The sequence below is a fragment of the Vespa crabro genome, chromosome 13, assembly GCF_910589235.1.
Source record: "Vespa crabro chromosome 13, iyVesCrab1.2, whole genome shotgun sequence".
NCBI lineage: Eukaryota > Metazoa > Arthropoda > Insecta > Hymenoptera > Vespidae > Vespa > Vespa crabro.
The window spans coordinates 3,618,954-3,634,155 of record NC_060967.1 but is presented as its reverse complement, the minus strand read 5'-3'; the positions used below and the strand labels follow the sequence as shown (position 1 = coordinate 3,634,155).

Genomic DNA, 15,202 nt, shown 5'->3' with positions numbered 1-15,202 from the left:
ATATATATATATTATAGACATCCTAAAGTATAAATATATATATTGAATATATAGAAAAATACATTATATTCGATAATTATAAAGAAGTATTTGTTTTATGATATAAATTGTCATTACACATATATAAATATATATAATTTATATATAAAATTTTGAAGTGTCGATGATAATATGTAATATCATTTCATATGGACTTAAATTTCTACATCTTCAAACTTGCTTTTCTATAAAAAACTTTCTGTCAAACTGTTATATAAAATGACAAATATACTGTGTATCCTTTAACACGTTGCCGCACACTTTTAATTTGACGATCATGTTTAGAAACACATTTTTTTTTCAATTTTTTATAACTGCCACATGAAATTAAGCGTCAATCGTTATGTACAAGACAGCCATAGCCGTCATTTGCTTACATATCGTCGACAATTGGACGGCTATAGCCGTCATTTGTGGCAACGTGTTAAAGCAAACCGATGCATAATAACATTAATAAGTATTCAATACCTACTGTAACGATATATGCAAGTAACATATAAAAAGATGTAAAATTTCTGACGAAGTATATCGTATATTTAATGGGCAACATTAAAGAATATGACAATAACATTTTCTAACTGTTACATAATTGAAATGTACAGGAGACTTGCGACATAAAAATATTTAGAACAAGATTTAAAGTTTATAAAATTTTGAAATATCTTTAGTAAAGAGTAATTCCATTTCATACTCAATTAAAATCTTTCGATTTGAAGATTGGCTTTATCTACAGATGCTTAGACATTATCATAGGAAAACTTTCACATAGGGTAAACAGAAAATAATAATAATAGATGAAATGCCATGGAAAATAATTATAAAATATTTTAATGATTTTTTATTATGATATGGTTATATAAAATATCTGACAAATGAACGAATACAGAAAATGAAATAGACAATATGTAAAACATTTCATTGCTAAAAATATATCGTATCTAAAATGATATAAAATAATTGAAGAGTGTATAATAATTAATTAATATTTCATTACTAACTAGTTTTTTATTCATTAATCTAATGATAATAATGATACTAATTCTCATGATACTAATTCAAATTTGGCGCTGAGACTTTCTCCATATAGTATGACAGCCAATAGATCTCATTTAGAGATCGACCTCCACTATCGTTCTGTGTTCCTATTAAGAATCTGAAATTTTTGCGGCAATATAATATCTAATTTTAGTTGTATGCATGGTTGTATGGGTACTTATGTGTGTACATAATTACATACAGAGATACAGAATGCATTGACATATACGTTAAACCTTGATAATTATTTTTTTTTTTCTATTATTAAGACTTCTTTATTAACTTTTATGAGCTTATATAATTCCTGAAAATCCGTAGAACATATCTAGCTTCTAAATATTTATAATTTATTATTGTAAATTAAATAAATTATATCTTAATCAGTAATATGTATCTAGGTTAATATGTCCCGGCGATTATTTATGAAATAGTTAATTATTAGACACGTTTATAAATGTTTATGATATCATATTATTCCAACGAATTTATAGAACATTACGAACATTTAAATGTGACAATTTTTATTATTATTCTTACTTTATCAATTCAGATAACGTCTCTCTGTACTGATTCAAATTTAGCGCTGAGATTTATTCCATCTAACATCACAGCCAATAACATCTAAGTTAGCGATCGACCTCTACTATCGTTCTGCGTTCCCATTAGAAATTTAAGATATTTGGCGAGAAATTGATGGCTAATTTTAAGTAATATATATATATAGAATACATTCATGTATACAACAAATTGTAATAATTTATTTCTTAATTATTAATAATTCCTTATTAACTTTTATAGGCTTATGTTATTTCTAATAGTCCATAAAACATTTTAAGCGTCTAAATATTTATAATTTATTCCTGGAAATTGTGTAAATTTAATCAGTGTTAATTTATATTAGTATGTCACAGTAATTATTTATAAAATAATTAGTCAAGCAACATTTCACGAACTTCTACATCATATCAATCAAGAGTTAATAATTAAACAATAGTATATTCCGATACATCACATAGATTATAAGACGTATCATATATACAATAATTTTTTTTCAGCCTTTCTCGATTGAATGTCAACAAGAAGGAACATTAGATTAGATTGATCGTGCGAGTTACCATGTTATTTCCTTTTCGTATTCCGAAAAAAACATTTTGTTTTCGTATAGCTGACATTTAATCATCTTAGTGATCCGACGATTTTATAATTATTTAAATAATCTACAATGTACTCGTAGTACGATGAGGTAATATTAAAAAAAAAAGTATATTCCGTTAATTATCACATAGCTCTTAAGAACAAAGATTAGATTTAGCGTGCGAGTTACTACGTTAGAAGTCAGAATTTTCGGTGAGTGTCATATCATTCCGGTATCGCGGATTTTAAAAATCTTTTTAGATTTTTGAAAAATGTCATTTTCCTTACAAAAATCTATTACATATTTAAAAATAAACATAAATCATCAATTTTCATACAAATAAAAGATTGTTTCGAATTGACAAAAGGGCGGTAAAGAAATAGACACCCCTAACATTTTAAATGTCTTTGATGTCATCTAACGTAAAGACCGGTACTAAATTATTATATCGATTTTGTTTTAATAATGTAATATTTATTAATACTGTAATATAATATTTAATAAAAATGTAATCTTATTACAAATCAAGCATTTTTGCGACAATATGGCGGTCGATTATAGGATAGGCATATTCATACACACATACCCCGAATACTATTATTAGACATTTGTTATTAATTTTTACGGTCTTATATTATTTCTGAGAGTTTATAGAATATCTGGAAGATGTAAAATGTCTATAATTAATAATTAAAAGTGTAAAATAAATTATAGTTTTAATAAGTATATATATATATATATATACTTATTATATATATATATATATATATATATATATATATATATATATATATTATATATATATTATATATATATATGTATTAATATTAACACGTCATGATTATTAATTATAAAATAATTTATAATTAGGTCCTTTTTAGGAACTTTTATGACATCACATAGATCTAGAAAGTCTACAGAATGTTCAATATACTAAAATGTTTAAGATTTCTTCATGGAGGTTTCATAAGTAATTATTATAAATCGTTAAAACTTATCAATATTAATGAGATTCTGAGAAGAATAATTAGAAAATTTACAATTATAAAGAATTGTTAATGAATCTCAAAATTTTATTTCAATTTACAATTTCTAGAGAATCTTTTGAAAATCTAAATTATCAAATTTCAAGCGTTCAATACGTCATAATTCGACTTCTTTGTAATCATCGACGAGGGTAGCTGTATCGTTTATAGCCTCTTGGAAGACTTTCTCTTCCATACCTTCACCGACATAGTGATGAACAAAAGCCCTTTTCTGATACATCAAGTCAAATTTCCGTGCAATTCTAATCCAAGCGTGTCGAATTGCTGTGTTGTTACATAACATTGCTACAGTTCTATTCGATTGAGCCAAATCACCACCAGGAACCGTCGTGGATGGTTGATAATTGATTCCTACCTAAAATAATAGAGACGATTAGTTTAAATTCTATCCTAAATTGAATCAACGATCATTCTTGACTTTACCTTGAATCCTACTGGACTCCAACTAACGAATCGTATAAACTTTTTACCCTTCAGACTAGCGATGGTCCTATTAACGTCACTCGGACTTACGTCACCGCGATAAAGTAGACAGCAACTCATATAAGTACCCGTACGGGGATCGCACTTTACCATCTAAGATCGAGCGATAGAGATGAGTAAGATAATTTCGTTTTATCTCGTCTAAATCTAATCTAGTTATGTTTACTTGATTAGCAGGCTCGAAGCAATCGTATGTAATTCGTTGAACTGACATCACCGTGTTCATTGCTCTTTCAGGTGTAGTTATAGGAGCATACGTTACCAAGGGGAAATGAATTCTTGGATAAGGTACTAAATTCGTCTGCAACTCCTCCAAACTGACATTGACCGAACCTTCAAATCTCATCGACGCTGTGATGCTTGATATTACCTGAGCTTGCAATCGGTTGAGATTCGTATAAGTTGGATTTTCCACGTTCAGATTCCTACGAATGTAATAAACGAATAAAAAAGATATCTCAGATATTGAGACAATTGCTATTTAGAAAATTCGAACCTCGCACAAATATCGTACAAAGCTTCGTTGTCAACGACGAAACAACAATCCTCATGATCTAGAGTCCCATGAGTCGTCAATATGGAATTATAAGGTTCGACAATAGCTGTGGATATATTTGGTGCTGGATAAATTGCGAAATCCAATTTTAACTTTTTCCCATAGTCTATGTTAAGATTTTCCAGCAACAAAGTCGTTAAGCCGCTACCAGTGCCACCGCCAAAGGATCTAGAAAATAAATAATTTTTCATCTTTGGTCTCGTTAATGATAGGAAATTAACAGAAATATAGTAAGTAAAATTCGGATTTTACCTGAAGACAATGAAGCCGGTTAATCGAGAACAAGCTTCGCAGATGATTCGAATACGATCTAGAACGAGATCTTTTATCTCTTCACCGATCGAGTAATATCCTCTTGCAAAATTATTCGCTGCATCTTCCTTGCCAGTTATCAATGATGATGGATTAAAAAGATTTCTATAAACACCAGTTCTAATCTCGTCGACCACACTTGGTTCTAAATCCACTATCACAGTACGGGGTGTGAGTTTTCCTGTCTAAAGATAATTTTCATATATCATATTCTAATTTTATTCCTTAAACTAATGGATTTCTCACCACAGTCGGACCAAAGAACGTGTAATAACGTTCATCGATGGGTCTGTATCCATATTGAAAAAAACCATCAGGTCTGAGACCATGTTCAAGACAAAATAATTCCCAACAAGCATTTGCCACTTGAGTTCCAGCTTGACCAATGAAAATAGTGACCACTTCGCCGGTCGTATTCATTCTTTTAATTTACTTTTCATTTCTCTCAAGTTTCTTTTGATAGTTTGTAAAATTAAATTTTGTAATAACATTAGAAAGAGAAATAGAGAGAAGGAGAGAAAGAAAAGAGAGAGAGAGAGAGAGAGAGAGAGAGAGAGAGAGAGAGAAATGGGAGCGGAGGAGAACACAGCTAATGTACGAGCGACATTTAAGAGAATTTTGAAGATTTGCCGAGAAGATTTCTTCAACGACGTCTATTGTACTTTATTCGTTTTTTAATGTTACGTTCATCATTGTGACAGCTGACGTGACAGCTGATGATGAGATCAGTATTGAAGTCTAATCCTATTGTTCAATAAGATATCGAAGAATAGACGATTTGTTTACATTAATCGATTATTTTGAACATGAAAATAATTGATGACATAAGATAAAAGCATTTTTATTAAGATTATGAAAATAAAAGCGAGACGATGTCGTTGCAGTATTCGTCAGCCAATTGTTTCACGGTACGATTTTTATTATCGACGATGGACAGATCCGAATGCGGAATCAAACTTTTACAAATGGATACGCGAGCACCAATAAGAGCTCTGTGCAGAGCGGTATATCCATCAGCATCCTTTAAATTTGCATTAGCACCATACTTTAACAAAGATTCAACGACGCGATCGTGTCCTTGTGTAGCTGCTCTGTGAAGAGCAGTTGCTTGCCCGCAACGCGTTCTAGCGTTTACGTTAGCTCCATATTGCAACAACATCTCGCAGATCTGATAATATCCATTTCGAGCTGCATAATGAAGAGCAGTATATCCAGCAGAGTCTTCGATATCCGCCGAAATTCCCTTTTTTAAAAATCTTTCTACTTTGTCCTTGTCGTTGTATTGAGCTGGAAAAGAAACGAAGAATATCAAATATCAAATCAAAATTTATTGAAACAATATTTTTAGACAACTCACCAGCATACCATATCCCTCGCTCGAATTCAATCTCGGACAAAGATTGACTAACACTCAAGTTGACGGATAAACTGCAACAGGAGTCTACATCTCTCTCATGTTCATGTTCTTTCGCCATTTTATCTTCAATCTGTAACTCATTAGAAGATTTTTTAATCGACACGCTTCAATCGCGCTAAGTTATTTAGGATAATGGTATTAACTTGAATGCATACGAATAATAATAATATACATTCTAATAAAACAAATAACTCTCTCTCTCTCTCTCTCTCGTTTGTGAAAAAATACGAATACTTTTATATATGTATACACGTACGATTTAATCTCTTCTATAAAGAATAGAATACATAGATCTTAAAATGCAAAATTCCATAGAACGAATGGTATATGAATATAATATAATATAATATAATATAATATAATATAATATAATATAATATAATATAATATAATATAATATAATATAATATAATATAATATAATATAATATAATATAATATAATATAATATAATATAATATAATATAATAATACTAATACGGAAAAAAGAGGAAACTTAAACATAACCACGTGGTTTGTGTAATAATACAATAAATCATTTAGTAGTTCGTGCTCGTTTGCTAGGACGATAAATCACCAAAATTAGGTTTTGAAATATCCATTTTCGGTTGAAGGAACATTTTTTAAATATCGATAAATGATCACTTCACAGGAGAAATCATTATTATAATAACGATAAAAACTGATATTCGATGAACATTGTAAATATGTTACTTAAAATACTTTCAATTTTCTTCTATATATTGATAAAAAATTTATAAATTTGCTAAACATTATTTCAATGTTAACAATAAAAACTTTTTTATTCTTCAAATGATAAAGCGAAGAGAGAAACCGTCACTATTTTATTTAATTTCTTAACTATCGAGAATCCATTATATTTGGACGCAAAATTTACTCATTTTGATTTTTTTTTGAATGAATGTTCGCTTTGTTTAATATGATCTAAAAAATCTAAAATATGCTCGGCCACTAATCGTATAGAAAAATTCGGATAGCTTCTCTTCCTAGATTGCTAGTTTCATTGGAAAACGTATTAATGTGTTGGGTTCAATTTAACGTGTCTAAAAAACTACATAATATTCTTTTTACGTTGTAATATCATACATAGGCATCGTTGTACAGTCGTTTAACAATTCCATTCTGTATATTTATCAAATTATGAAAATATGCTAAACTCTGCAGTTTTTTTTCTTTCTTTTCTTAAGAAAATGTATAAAAAGTATCTATCCTTGTATAATCCAATAAAATAATTACTAAAGTAGTTACTAAAAAATAGTTACTAATCGAATGTATTTTTTACAAATAACGATTCGTTATATTTGGTCCGTACGCATTTATTATTTAATGCTTATAATGATAAATTGCTAGAGACTAATAATCGGCAAACGTAAAAAATAAAAAGCGAACGATCATCCATTAGACCATAAAATAAAGGATAGATAATTGTTCTAGGATCCTCTTTGATGATTGCGCAGATTAATATTATATATTACGCACAAACTACTGGTGTATATCTTTATATATGTGCATATTCTTTACTACAAATACAATACTTTAGAAAAATTAAACCTCCCGTTGCAGCGTCCAAAGAATTTCAGCTTCTCCGGTACTACAAATAACTCGATAGCCTAATTCGGCTAGAGCATTAATAACCGAAAAGGGTCGTCCTAAAAGAAATTATCAACAATAAGTTTGTTATAATATTTTTTAACTATTCATTCATAAAAAGCAAGATAATCGATGCATTTGAGTTTAACCATCAATTTAAAACAAAACGAATTGAAATAAGTTTATAAACTTTATTCTTTAATATAAAAAATTTTAGATGAACCTTTGATCAGTGCGCCATTGACCACCGTTGAAGCAGAGCTTTGAAAACGTTTAGTAAGTGCCAAAAGTTCGTCCGGAGATAATTCAAAAACAGATGATTCGGTTGCATACGGCGATCCTCTTACACCAACGTAATAAAAAGTTTCGCTCGTTGCGGTGTTAACCCATTTTTCAGGCATTACACTGACTGGTTCCGCCATGGTGTCAATACAACTTTCGTTAGACTTCGCCATCTTTTCCTTCTAGAAGAAAATAATTACAATGCTTACGAGACTAAAGATGACAGATGCGACGAGAAAATAATGAAAGTGGATGTTTCTATATCTTCTTTTTTCTTTATATGTTTTTATGCAGAGACGATCAAATTATTATAGACATATGCATTTGTACGAGATATAACATGAATCTAATAAGCTCGATGTGTTTATTTTATTTATCTTTTTTTTTTACAAACATTTTATTTAGTTGTAATATAATTTTTTTTATCTTTAATATTATAGAATATCCAAAGCAGTCGACTGTCATAATTAAGGAGTTCTATAAATAACTAGGGAATGCATCTTCGCAATTCGTAAGAATATTTTATAATCGAGAAAGATAAAACAAGTCGCAGTATCTTATTAATGGATAAGAGTATTTATCCTCAATTTTTGTTTTGATCAAACAGTTTCTTTTCATGCTCCTCTTGTAGTTGCATCATTCGCATTTCATAAGCCCAACGTATTTCACTTTGAGCTTTGTCTCTTTCAAATTCCCATTGAAATCTTTCCAATTCCAAAGTTTTACGGCGTAACTCCAGCTCGGCTATTTTTCTTAACGCCTGGCTCTCCAACAATTGTTCTTGATATATTTTGCTTTGTAGAGGCGAATATCCGGCACCACGAATAGAAAGGAATGGCCATCGTGAAATTCTTCTGGTAGGTAGAGATTTCTTATGACGAATGGTACTTTTACATTCTTCAGATCCACCTACGAAAGCATTTAAAAATAAACATTTGCATCGTAATAATCTATTTTATAATATCTAATGTTTTGAAATTACCAATTTTAACCATCTCTGTGTCAGTCTGATTCGCGTCCCTAGTTCTTATTGTCGCATTTCTATCACCTTTGATACTTTGAACATTAGGATCGTGGCTTGTCCGTGATTTATCCTTAGAATCTACCACCATTTTTGCATCGCACTGCTGAATCGTTTCTGATATTTCATCTATGTAGTACCGATTTTTATAATGCCAATCATCTAGATCTTCCAATTCCATGTCGGTAACATGTTCTAACGAAGATTCTTGCTTTCGTTGCTTGTCATTAATTTTAATGTCAAGAATATTTGTTTTGTTTCTCTTATCGTTTCTTAATTGTATAAATTGTCGTCTAACCTCTACTGGACACTTTAGACAACGTTCCAAATGTCTTTCCATACGCGCTGCGTTTTGTATATATGAATGATCACAAAATTTACAAAAAGCGATGACTTGAGAGCCATCCACTTTTTTGTTGTAATAGTTCCACACAATACCACATTTTTTCACCATTTCGATTCGATTAAACTTTATTATTAACCGTTAGTGTAAAACATTTAAATTTTCGATATAACGAAATCGATCGACAATATTTTTTCATTAATAAACTCGAAACGTCAATAATTATAAAAACGATAACTTTTTAATAAGAGTTTTATAATCGAAGATTCTTATCGTTCTTTGACTTAGTAATATTCAACTACGAGTCATTCTACTTGTTACGAAAGATAAACAAAATATATTCTTTTTAAATTTTGTTGATATTGCAAATAAACGATGAATGACATAGAATTATATGAATTGTATGAAGTTAAAACGAACAAGTTTACTTTTTCCCTCTACGTATGTAAATAGCGTTTAACGCATAAACATATGTACGTAATTCGTCTTATCGATCGCAGAGTCTACAATTTCAAATTGAAATAATGTGAAGAAGATGAAGGATGGTGCGTGATCATACCTGTTGTTTTTCGTTTCCACTTCTATCCATATTCACATTAATTGCACTTTTCTCAATCAATGAATTCATCCGACAAATGACGCATCGCACTCACGAATCAAATTATGTTCAATACTCTATACACAACACACACACATACACAGACACACGTATTGTAGACCGTGTACTATTTAAGTACGGAATGAAGTAAGTTCATATCGAACGAAAATAATGCACAAAAGAAATTTTTTATTTTCGACAATCTTAAAAAATGCGATTGCTCTTTCGATCCAAATTACGGATAAATTAATTATTTTACTTTCATTTGTATCACGTTGTTACGTGACACGTAATAATTTTTATATCAATTATAAAACCAATGAAAAATGACAGATGTATCATCTTATCGTCAAGAAAGTATATAAAAGGAGCCTTTTTACTTTATCTTTATTAGTCCAGATAAGATAGAAAATTGTAAGTAATCATTCGCTCGATCGTTTTAAATTTACAACCGATGTTTTGTCATTGATTGTACTTTTGATGAGCAGCCACTTGAAAAGAGACACTTTAATTAAATCAAGATTGAAATTTTTATCAAATTTTGTAGAAACATCAATAGGGAGTATCGTTTGAAAAGTATTGATGATTCAGCAAACCATTAGATCTTTATTTTTCGCACCGGTCTGGACGAACAACACTGTCAGCCCGATCAGAAAAGGTTTACGCGTTTGTATATACAAATGAATATTATTTTTACTGTTATTACAACGAGCAGTTTTACTTATAAGCTCCGAACGTCAAATATTGTCTCATATGTACGTAACGTTGTCTTTTAATGTGTCACTAAGTATCTAATATTTAAGAGAATCTATAATAATTGTTTCTAACCTATTTTTGAATTTTTCGACAGCACTTGTTATTTGATTGACACATACATATAATACATTTGTTACTTTGCCAAAGTTATCAACTTTATAACTTATAAAGTCGATTTATAAAAATTCATAGAAACGAATCTATTGGTAAAACTTACGTGCTTTTATGACAAGTTCAGGTTCAGGTTCTGAGAAATCTTTTCTCATAGTCCACATATATTCATTGTAGTCTTGTTTGATGCTAGTACTAGAAGAAGCGACAACCTTATATCCAAGAACCTCCAGAGCAGTTAATATTACACAAGGATGTTGTAAATAGACTATCGTAAAATCGTCGCAATATCCTCCAGAAGCAAAGCGAGTAAGTTGTTCTATGTCCGATGCTAGAAAAAATAATCTATCGAATTGGTTTCTTCTGCCATTCGAAAAACAATTGGAGTATAAAGCATTACCTTTGAGTCCTGATACTAAAACTCTCCACGGATATCTGTGACCGTACGAAGCTAAATTACCACGCACTAGAATGTATGGCATCTGTGATGGTTAAAGCGAATGCTAGAGACACGTTTAATTATTTCTATACATTAACTTTTCCACATAATACTTTAACGAATGTTTAGATACTTTTAGTTCGCTGAAACATAGAATAGTAAAAATTTGGAGCTTCGGCATACGTCATGTAATAGAAAATTTAAAGTATCGTCTCTTGAAAGGAAATTCACTAAATAATGAATACTAATTGTAAACGAATATTTTTCAAGTAGCGGATGTAATTTATTAGTAGAATCGATATTTACTTCCGCTCGTTTAAAATCTTAATCATTAATTAATTTGCTTACATACGTTATATTTAAAAGTGTTTCGTAATAAACTGAAAACACGAAACGTTTCTCACTTGCGAAACTTTCACTTTTCACAAACAGCGTAAGAGCGTAATTTCTTAATAAATTTTTTAATCAGAGCTTCATACTCTTACATTGGATATAATCTGGAATACTGGGTATTAAGAATAATTCCATTAGATGTATTTGAGGATCGTACTTCACGCTGGTACATTTAATTTTCTCCTACGCGTTTATTTAAGAAAAGTATTCTTTTTCTATATGTATATAGTATATGCGTCTTGCTAAAAGTAATAGATGCGCGAACAAGAGTTTACTTTCCAAGAGCGCCAATTTTGAATATAAAAACAATAAACATTTGGACAAGCGACTTTCTGACGTATTAGATATCAGTGAGCTAAAACTGGAAGATATATTTTTATAGATTGTATAGAATTTAATCATATGTACGTTAAATCGTATTAAGACAGTTAATTCGAACTATATTATTTAACAGAGGTTAGAAAGAAAAAAAATAACAATACTTAGGGTCGTCAGAGGTCTCTAGGAGGGTCGATACACCAACGCGTTTTGATTGGTTAAGCGAGAAATTATCGGACCAATGAAAATCAACTGCAAGGTTACCTTCGAGCAAAAGCATTTAAAATCGTTCGAGAAGATTGTAGAGAGAATATAGGGAGAATATAGAGAGATATGAGGTTTATAAACTAAAACTGCTCTAATTATATAAAATAATTTATTAGGATGTTATACGTAAAAATGTATCTTTTCTTCTTAACTCGAATTAAATATCTCGATACATGAAATTTATGCACTTGGTAATGACCAAGGAGGAAGAATCGTTCGTTCTCGTTAAAAATCGTGCGTTTTCGTGAGTCGAATCGTATTCGTCGAGGATCGTGCGGAGATCGCATAGTGTCGCCACCTGATGGTATACCTTTCGTATGGGCAGGAGAATAGTGTGTTGCGTGTACTCAGTTGTTTCACGAATACCGCGAGTGGTTTGCGCGTGCGAGCCCGGCCGCGTTTTTCGCGAAGGCAATTCGTTTTCTACGCGGAAAGCGATAATTTTTTTGTGTATAATAGATCGCATTGGAGGTGCGCGGGGGCGCGCGTACCCTATCATTCCAAGTTTTCGCCTCGAAGAGATATAACGGTTTTGTGAACGAAAATCTACGCTCGCTCATACGACGGTGGTGCCTCTCAGTCGAGTGTGTGTGACAATCGCGAGCAATGTAACCGTTCCGTGACGTCAGACACGGCTAATCAAGTGCACACACAGCACTAGAGTTTGCGCACTCGCGCACACCTATACATTGCCGACACATACTCAACACGCCGCGCCGCGCCGTGCTGTGCCGCGCAGCGATCGTAGAGAGCGCGTATGGGATCGTGCTGCGCACGGAGATAAAAAGAGAGAGAGGCAGGGAAAATTGTACGGTAGCAGCGAGTGATAGACGACAGAAAACGAAGGGCGTGGAGGGGTGAGAAGGAAGACGAGAACGATAAGAAAGGAGATACGACGAAGGCTATCGACGGGAAGAAAACGAAGGAGAGAAGGAGAGATCAAAGACGCATATCTTTTTCTCATCCATCGAGAGAGAAAAAGAGAGAGAGAGAGAGATACAGACAAACAGACAGACAGACAGACAGACATGGGCGGGCTCGAGACGACAAGAGAAAGGCGAAGGTTCGTTCGCTAGAACTTCTCTTTTCTTCGTTGAAGCTGAAAGCGGTCGGGCGACGCCTCTCTATTTAGGATGTCTATATTTTGAGCTTCCACAAGATAGAAGAGACAAGTTCTTTAAAATTAATCGTTGAGTAAGAACGACACGGAACAGAGGCAGTAGCGCAGCAGTTCGACACACAGTGCGCATACGGTGTGTGTACGTGCTCGCGTGTGGTGTGCTCGAGAACAGGAGAAAGAGAGATAGAATGACTAAGAGTGTTTTGGGTGGGGGAAGTCTTTACCGTGCTGCTATCGAGAGTGGAGGGGAGAGCGCGAAAAGGAGAGCCGCGGTCGCGTCTCGTGGCGCCCCGCTGTGCTTTTCTACAGAAAACTGTTGCAACCTATACGATTCGTTCTGTCGTTCTTGGCGTTAAAGGCGGACGTAGAAGAGCCTCAAAAACGAAGAAACTAACGAGAGACGTATTTAAGAACGTGCCGAAAAGACTCGACGATTGGAGATTTTAGAAGAAACATTGTTCTTTCGGTAAGAGGAAACGAAAGATAGAAGAATTTGTTCGTTTTCGCGTATAAATTGTCCGAAGTGTGCGTTATTTCGCGTGTGTGCGATAATCGAAGAAGAGGAGAGTGTACGACATTGTCGTCGTTGTCGTCCGTAGTCGATAGAGGCCGATATTTACGCGTGCGTCCGTTACGATATAACAGGAAAATGGCCTTTCCATCGGACGACGAGTGTTGTCTTTGAGTCGTAAACGAGCGAGAGATTATCAACGTCATCTCTTTTCTTTCTTTTTTGGTTGCTCTTGCGTCCTGTGTTGTCGCGCGTGTTTTCCTTTTTCTCGTCGGTAAGGTTCGCTCGTATTAGTGGCTTGTATACGTAGAGACGTTTTCCGACCAAGTAGACAGTGAGAAAGAGAGAGAGAGAGAGTGCGTGCGCGCGCGCGCGCGCGCGTGTGTGTGTGTGAGAAAAACTCTCGGGGAGGTGTCGTCTCCTCCTGACATGGAAGAACGATCCCTTTTCCCGATATCGACGGGCACCTACGTCGGTGAGAAGCAATTTTTTTTCGCCTCGATATTATCGTAATGTCATATGTTATTCGATACGTCGTTCAAGTGTATCAACCCTTATTCTTTCAATCTCTTTCCTAATAATTTATCATGATTTGGATTTCTAACGACAAATCTTACGCATAACCTCTCTTTTTCTTTTTACAAGTTGTCAACTTGGTTAAGTTTCCAGCGTAGCTAGAAAGATATCGAGCAAGTTTTTAAAAGAAGGTAAAGAAAAAAAGAATAATAATCATTTTAATAATAATTATAATAATTCGAATATTTAATAATAATTCATTTTGTTTGGATCTTTGAATTGACTTTATATCATAGACATGAAAATATTTCAAAGGAGAAACGAGGTTAGGTGACATTGTAACTGAGAAATCGTAATACATTCGATTTAAATCCCAAATGCGGATACACATGAGAATGCTCCGAATGAGAAACCTTTGAGGTTATGTGATGTTGTAATTTCAAACCTGAGTAATATTAGATTTAAATAAATCAAACTAGTATAGGTGAGAACATTTAAAAAAAAGAAACTGTTGCGGTTATGTGACGTTTTAATAAAGAATACATGAGAATATTATTCGATTTAAATGACAAGAAAGAGATCCAAAATCTTCGAGAAAAAGTATGCGCGCGACGATTCTCTCTCCTCTCTTTTTCTGCGGGCCCTCTCCTCCTAGCCCACCCCACCTCACCTCACCCCACTCCTCGCCCCTTCGGCGAGACGAGCTTCGTAGAATCGAAGAACATAGCCACCTTCGCACGGCCCAATGCGCATGCCCCGCGCGTTAACGTTACGAGATACATATATAAGTTTGCAAACGAAGAGGCGCGTCACGAGACGTTCGTTCGTTCGTTCATTTCTTCGTTCGTTTGTTCTCTCGCTCGTTCGCGAGACTTCGAAAAGCGACTCGAATTT

At 32.9% G+C, this 15,202-nt stretch overlaps 5 protein-coding genes and 1 long non-coding RNA gene across 18 annotated transcripts in view; 2 read left to right on the top strand and 4 right to left on the bottom strand.

Moving 5' to 3' along the window:
- The first annotated feature begins 98 nt into the window (after positions 1-98).
- Positions 99-4,203, top strand: LOC124428548. Its single transcript, XR_006943209.1, has 3 exons — positions 99-2,317; positions 3,733-3,854; positions 3,976-4,203. It is a non-coding gene; the product is annotated as an uncharacterized LOC124428548 (long non-coding RNA).
- Positions 3,047-5,098, bottom strand: LOC124428542 (tubulin alpha chain-like). Its single transcript, XM_046972730.1, has 6 exons — positions 4,853-5,098; positions 4,547-4,791; positions 4,235-4,462; positions 3,905-4,163; positions 3,679-3,831; positions 3,047-3,610 (listed from the first exon to the last, which is right to left on the bottom strand). The coding sequence occupies exons 1-6, from the start codon at positions 5,024-5,026 to the stop codon at positions 3,353-3,355; spliced, it is 1,317 nt and encodes a 438-aa protein (XP_046828686.1). The 5' UTR covers positions 5,027-5,098; the 3' UTR covers positions 3,047-3,352.
- A 333-nt stretch (positions 5,099-5,431) lies between these two features.
- LOC124428545 (ankyrin repeat domain-containing protein 39-like) lies at positions 5,432-6,087 on the bottom strand. Its single transcript, XM_046972734.1, has 2 exons — positions 5,964-6,087; positions 5,432-5,893 (listed from the first exon to the last, which is right to left on the bottom strand). Exons 1-2 carry the CDS (start codon positions 6,079-6,081, stop codon positions 5,457-5,459), a joined length of 555 nt encoding a protein of 184 aa, XP_046828690.1. The 5' UTR covers positions 6,082-6,087; the 3' UTR covers positions 5,432-5,456.
- LOC124428546 lies at positions 5,964-11,889 on the bottom strand. 6 transcript variants are annotated; one of them, XM_046972740.1, is made up of 4 exons: positions 11,536-11,883; positions 11,145-11,326; positions 10,851-11,075; positions 5,964-6,093 (listed from the first exon to the last, which is right to left on the bottom strand). In XM_046972740.1, the coding sequence occupies exons 2-4, from the start codon at positions 11,224-11,226 to the stop codon at positions 6,089-6,091; spliced, it is 312 nt and encodes a 103-aa protein (XP_046828696.1). In that variant the 5' UTR covers positions 11,227-11,326; positions 11,536-11,883; the 3' UTR covers positions 5,964-6,088. The 6 variants fall into 6 exon arrangements, with proteins under 6 accessions (XP_046828696.1, XP_046828691.1, XP_046828692.1 ...); XM_046972739.1 differs by lacking the exon at positions 5,964-6,093 and adding an exon at positions 7,942-8,094 and having other exon boundaries at positions 11,536-11,889; XM_046972738.1 differs by lacking the exon at positions 5,964-6,093 and adding an exon at positions 7,942-8,097 and having other exon boundaries at positions 11,532-11,856.
- Positions 8,104-9,832, bottom strand: LOC124428544. Its single transcript, XM_046972733.1, has 2 exons — positions 8,898-9,832; positions 8,104-8,824 (listed from the first exon to the last, which is right to left on the bottom strand). Exons 1-2 carry the CDS (start codon positions 9,388-9,390, stop codon positions 8,499-8,501), a joined length of 819 nt encoding a protein of 272 aa, XP_046828689.1. The 5' UTR covers positions 9,391-9,832; the 3' UTR covers positions 8,104-8,498.
- Positions 11,890-12,333: 444 nt separating the features above from the next.
- The window catches only part of LOC124428537 (nuclear receptor coactivator 2-like), a 41,422-nt gene continuing 38,553 nt past the window's right edge, over positions 12,334-15,202 (top strand). For 2 of the 8 annotated variants that reach the window (XM_046972710.1, XM_046972715.1), the window contains exon 1: positions 12,342-13,747. The gene's annotated coding sequence lies outside the window, so the exon portion shown is untranslated. Of the gene's footprint in view, positions 14,268-14,437; positions 14,500-15,202 lie in introns of all 8 variants that reach the window. The other 6 variants (XM_046972708.1, XM_046972716.1, XM_046972709.1 and 3 more) reach the window with 6 other exon arrangements.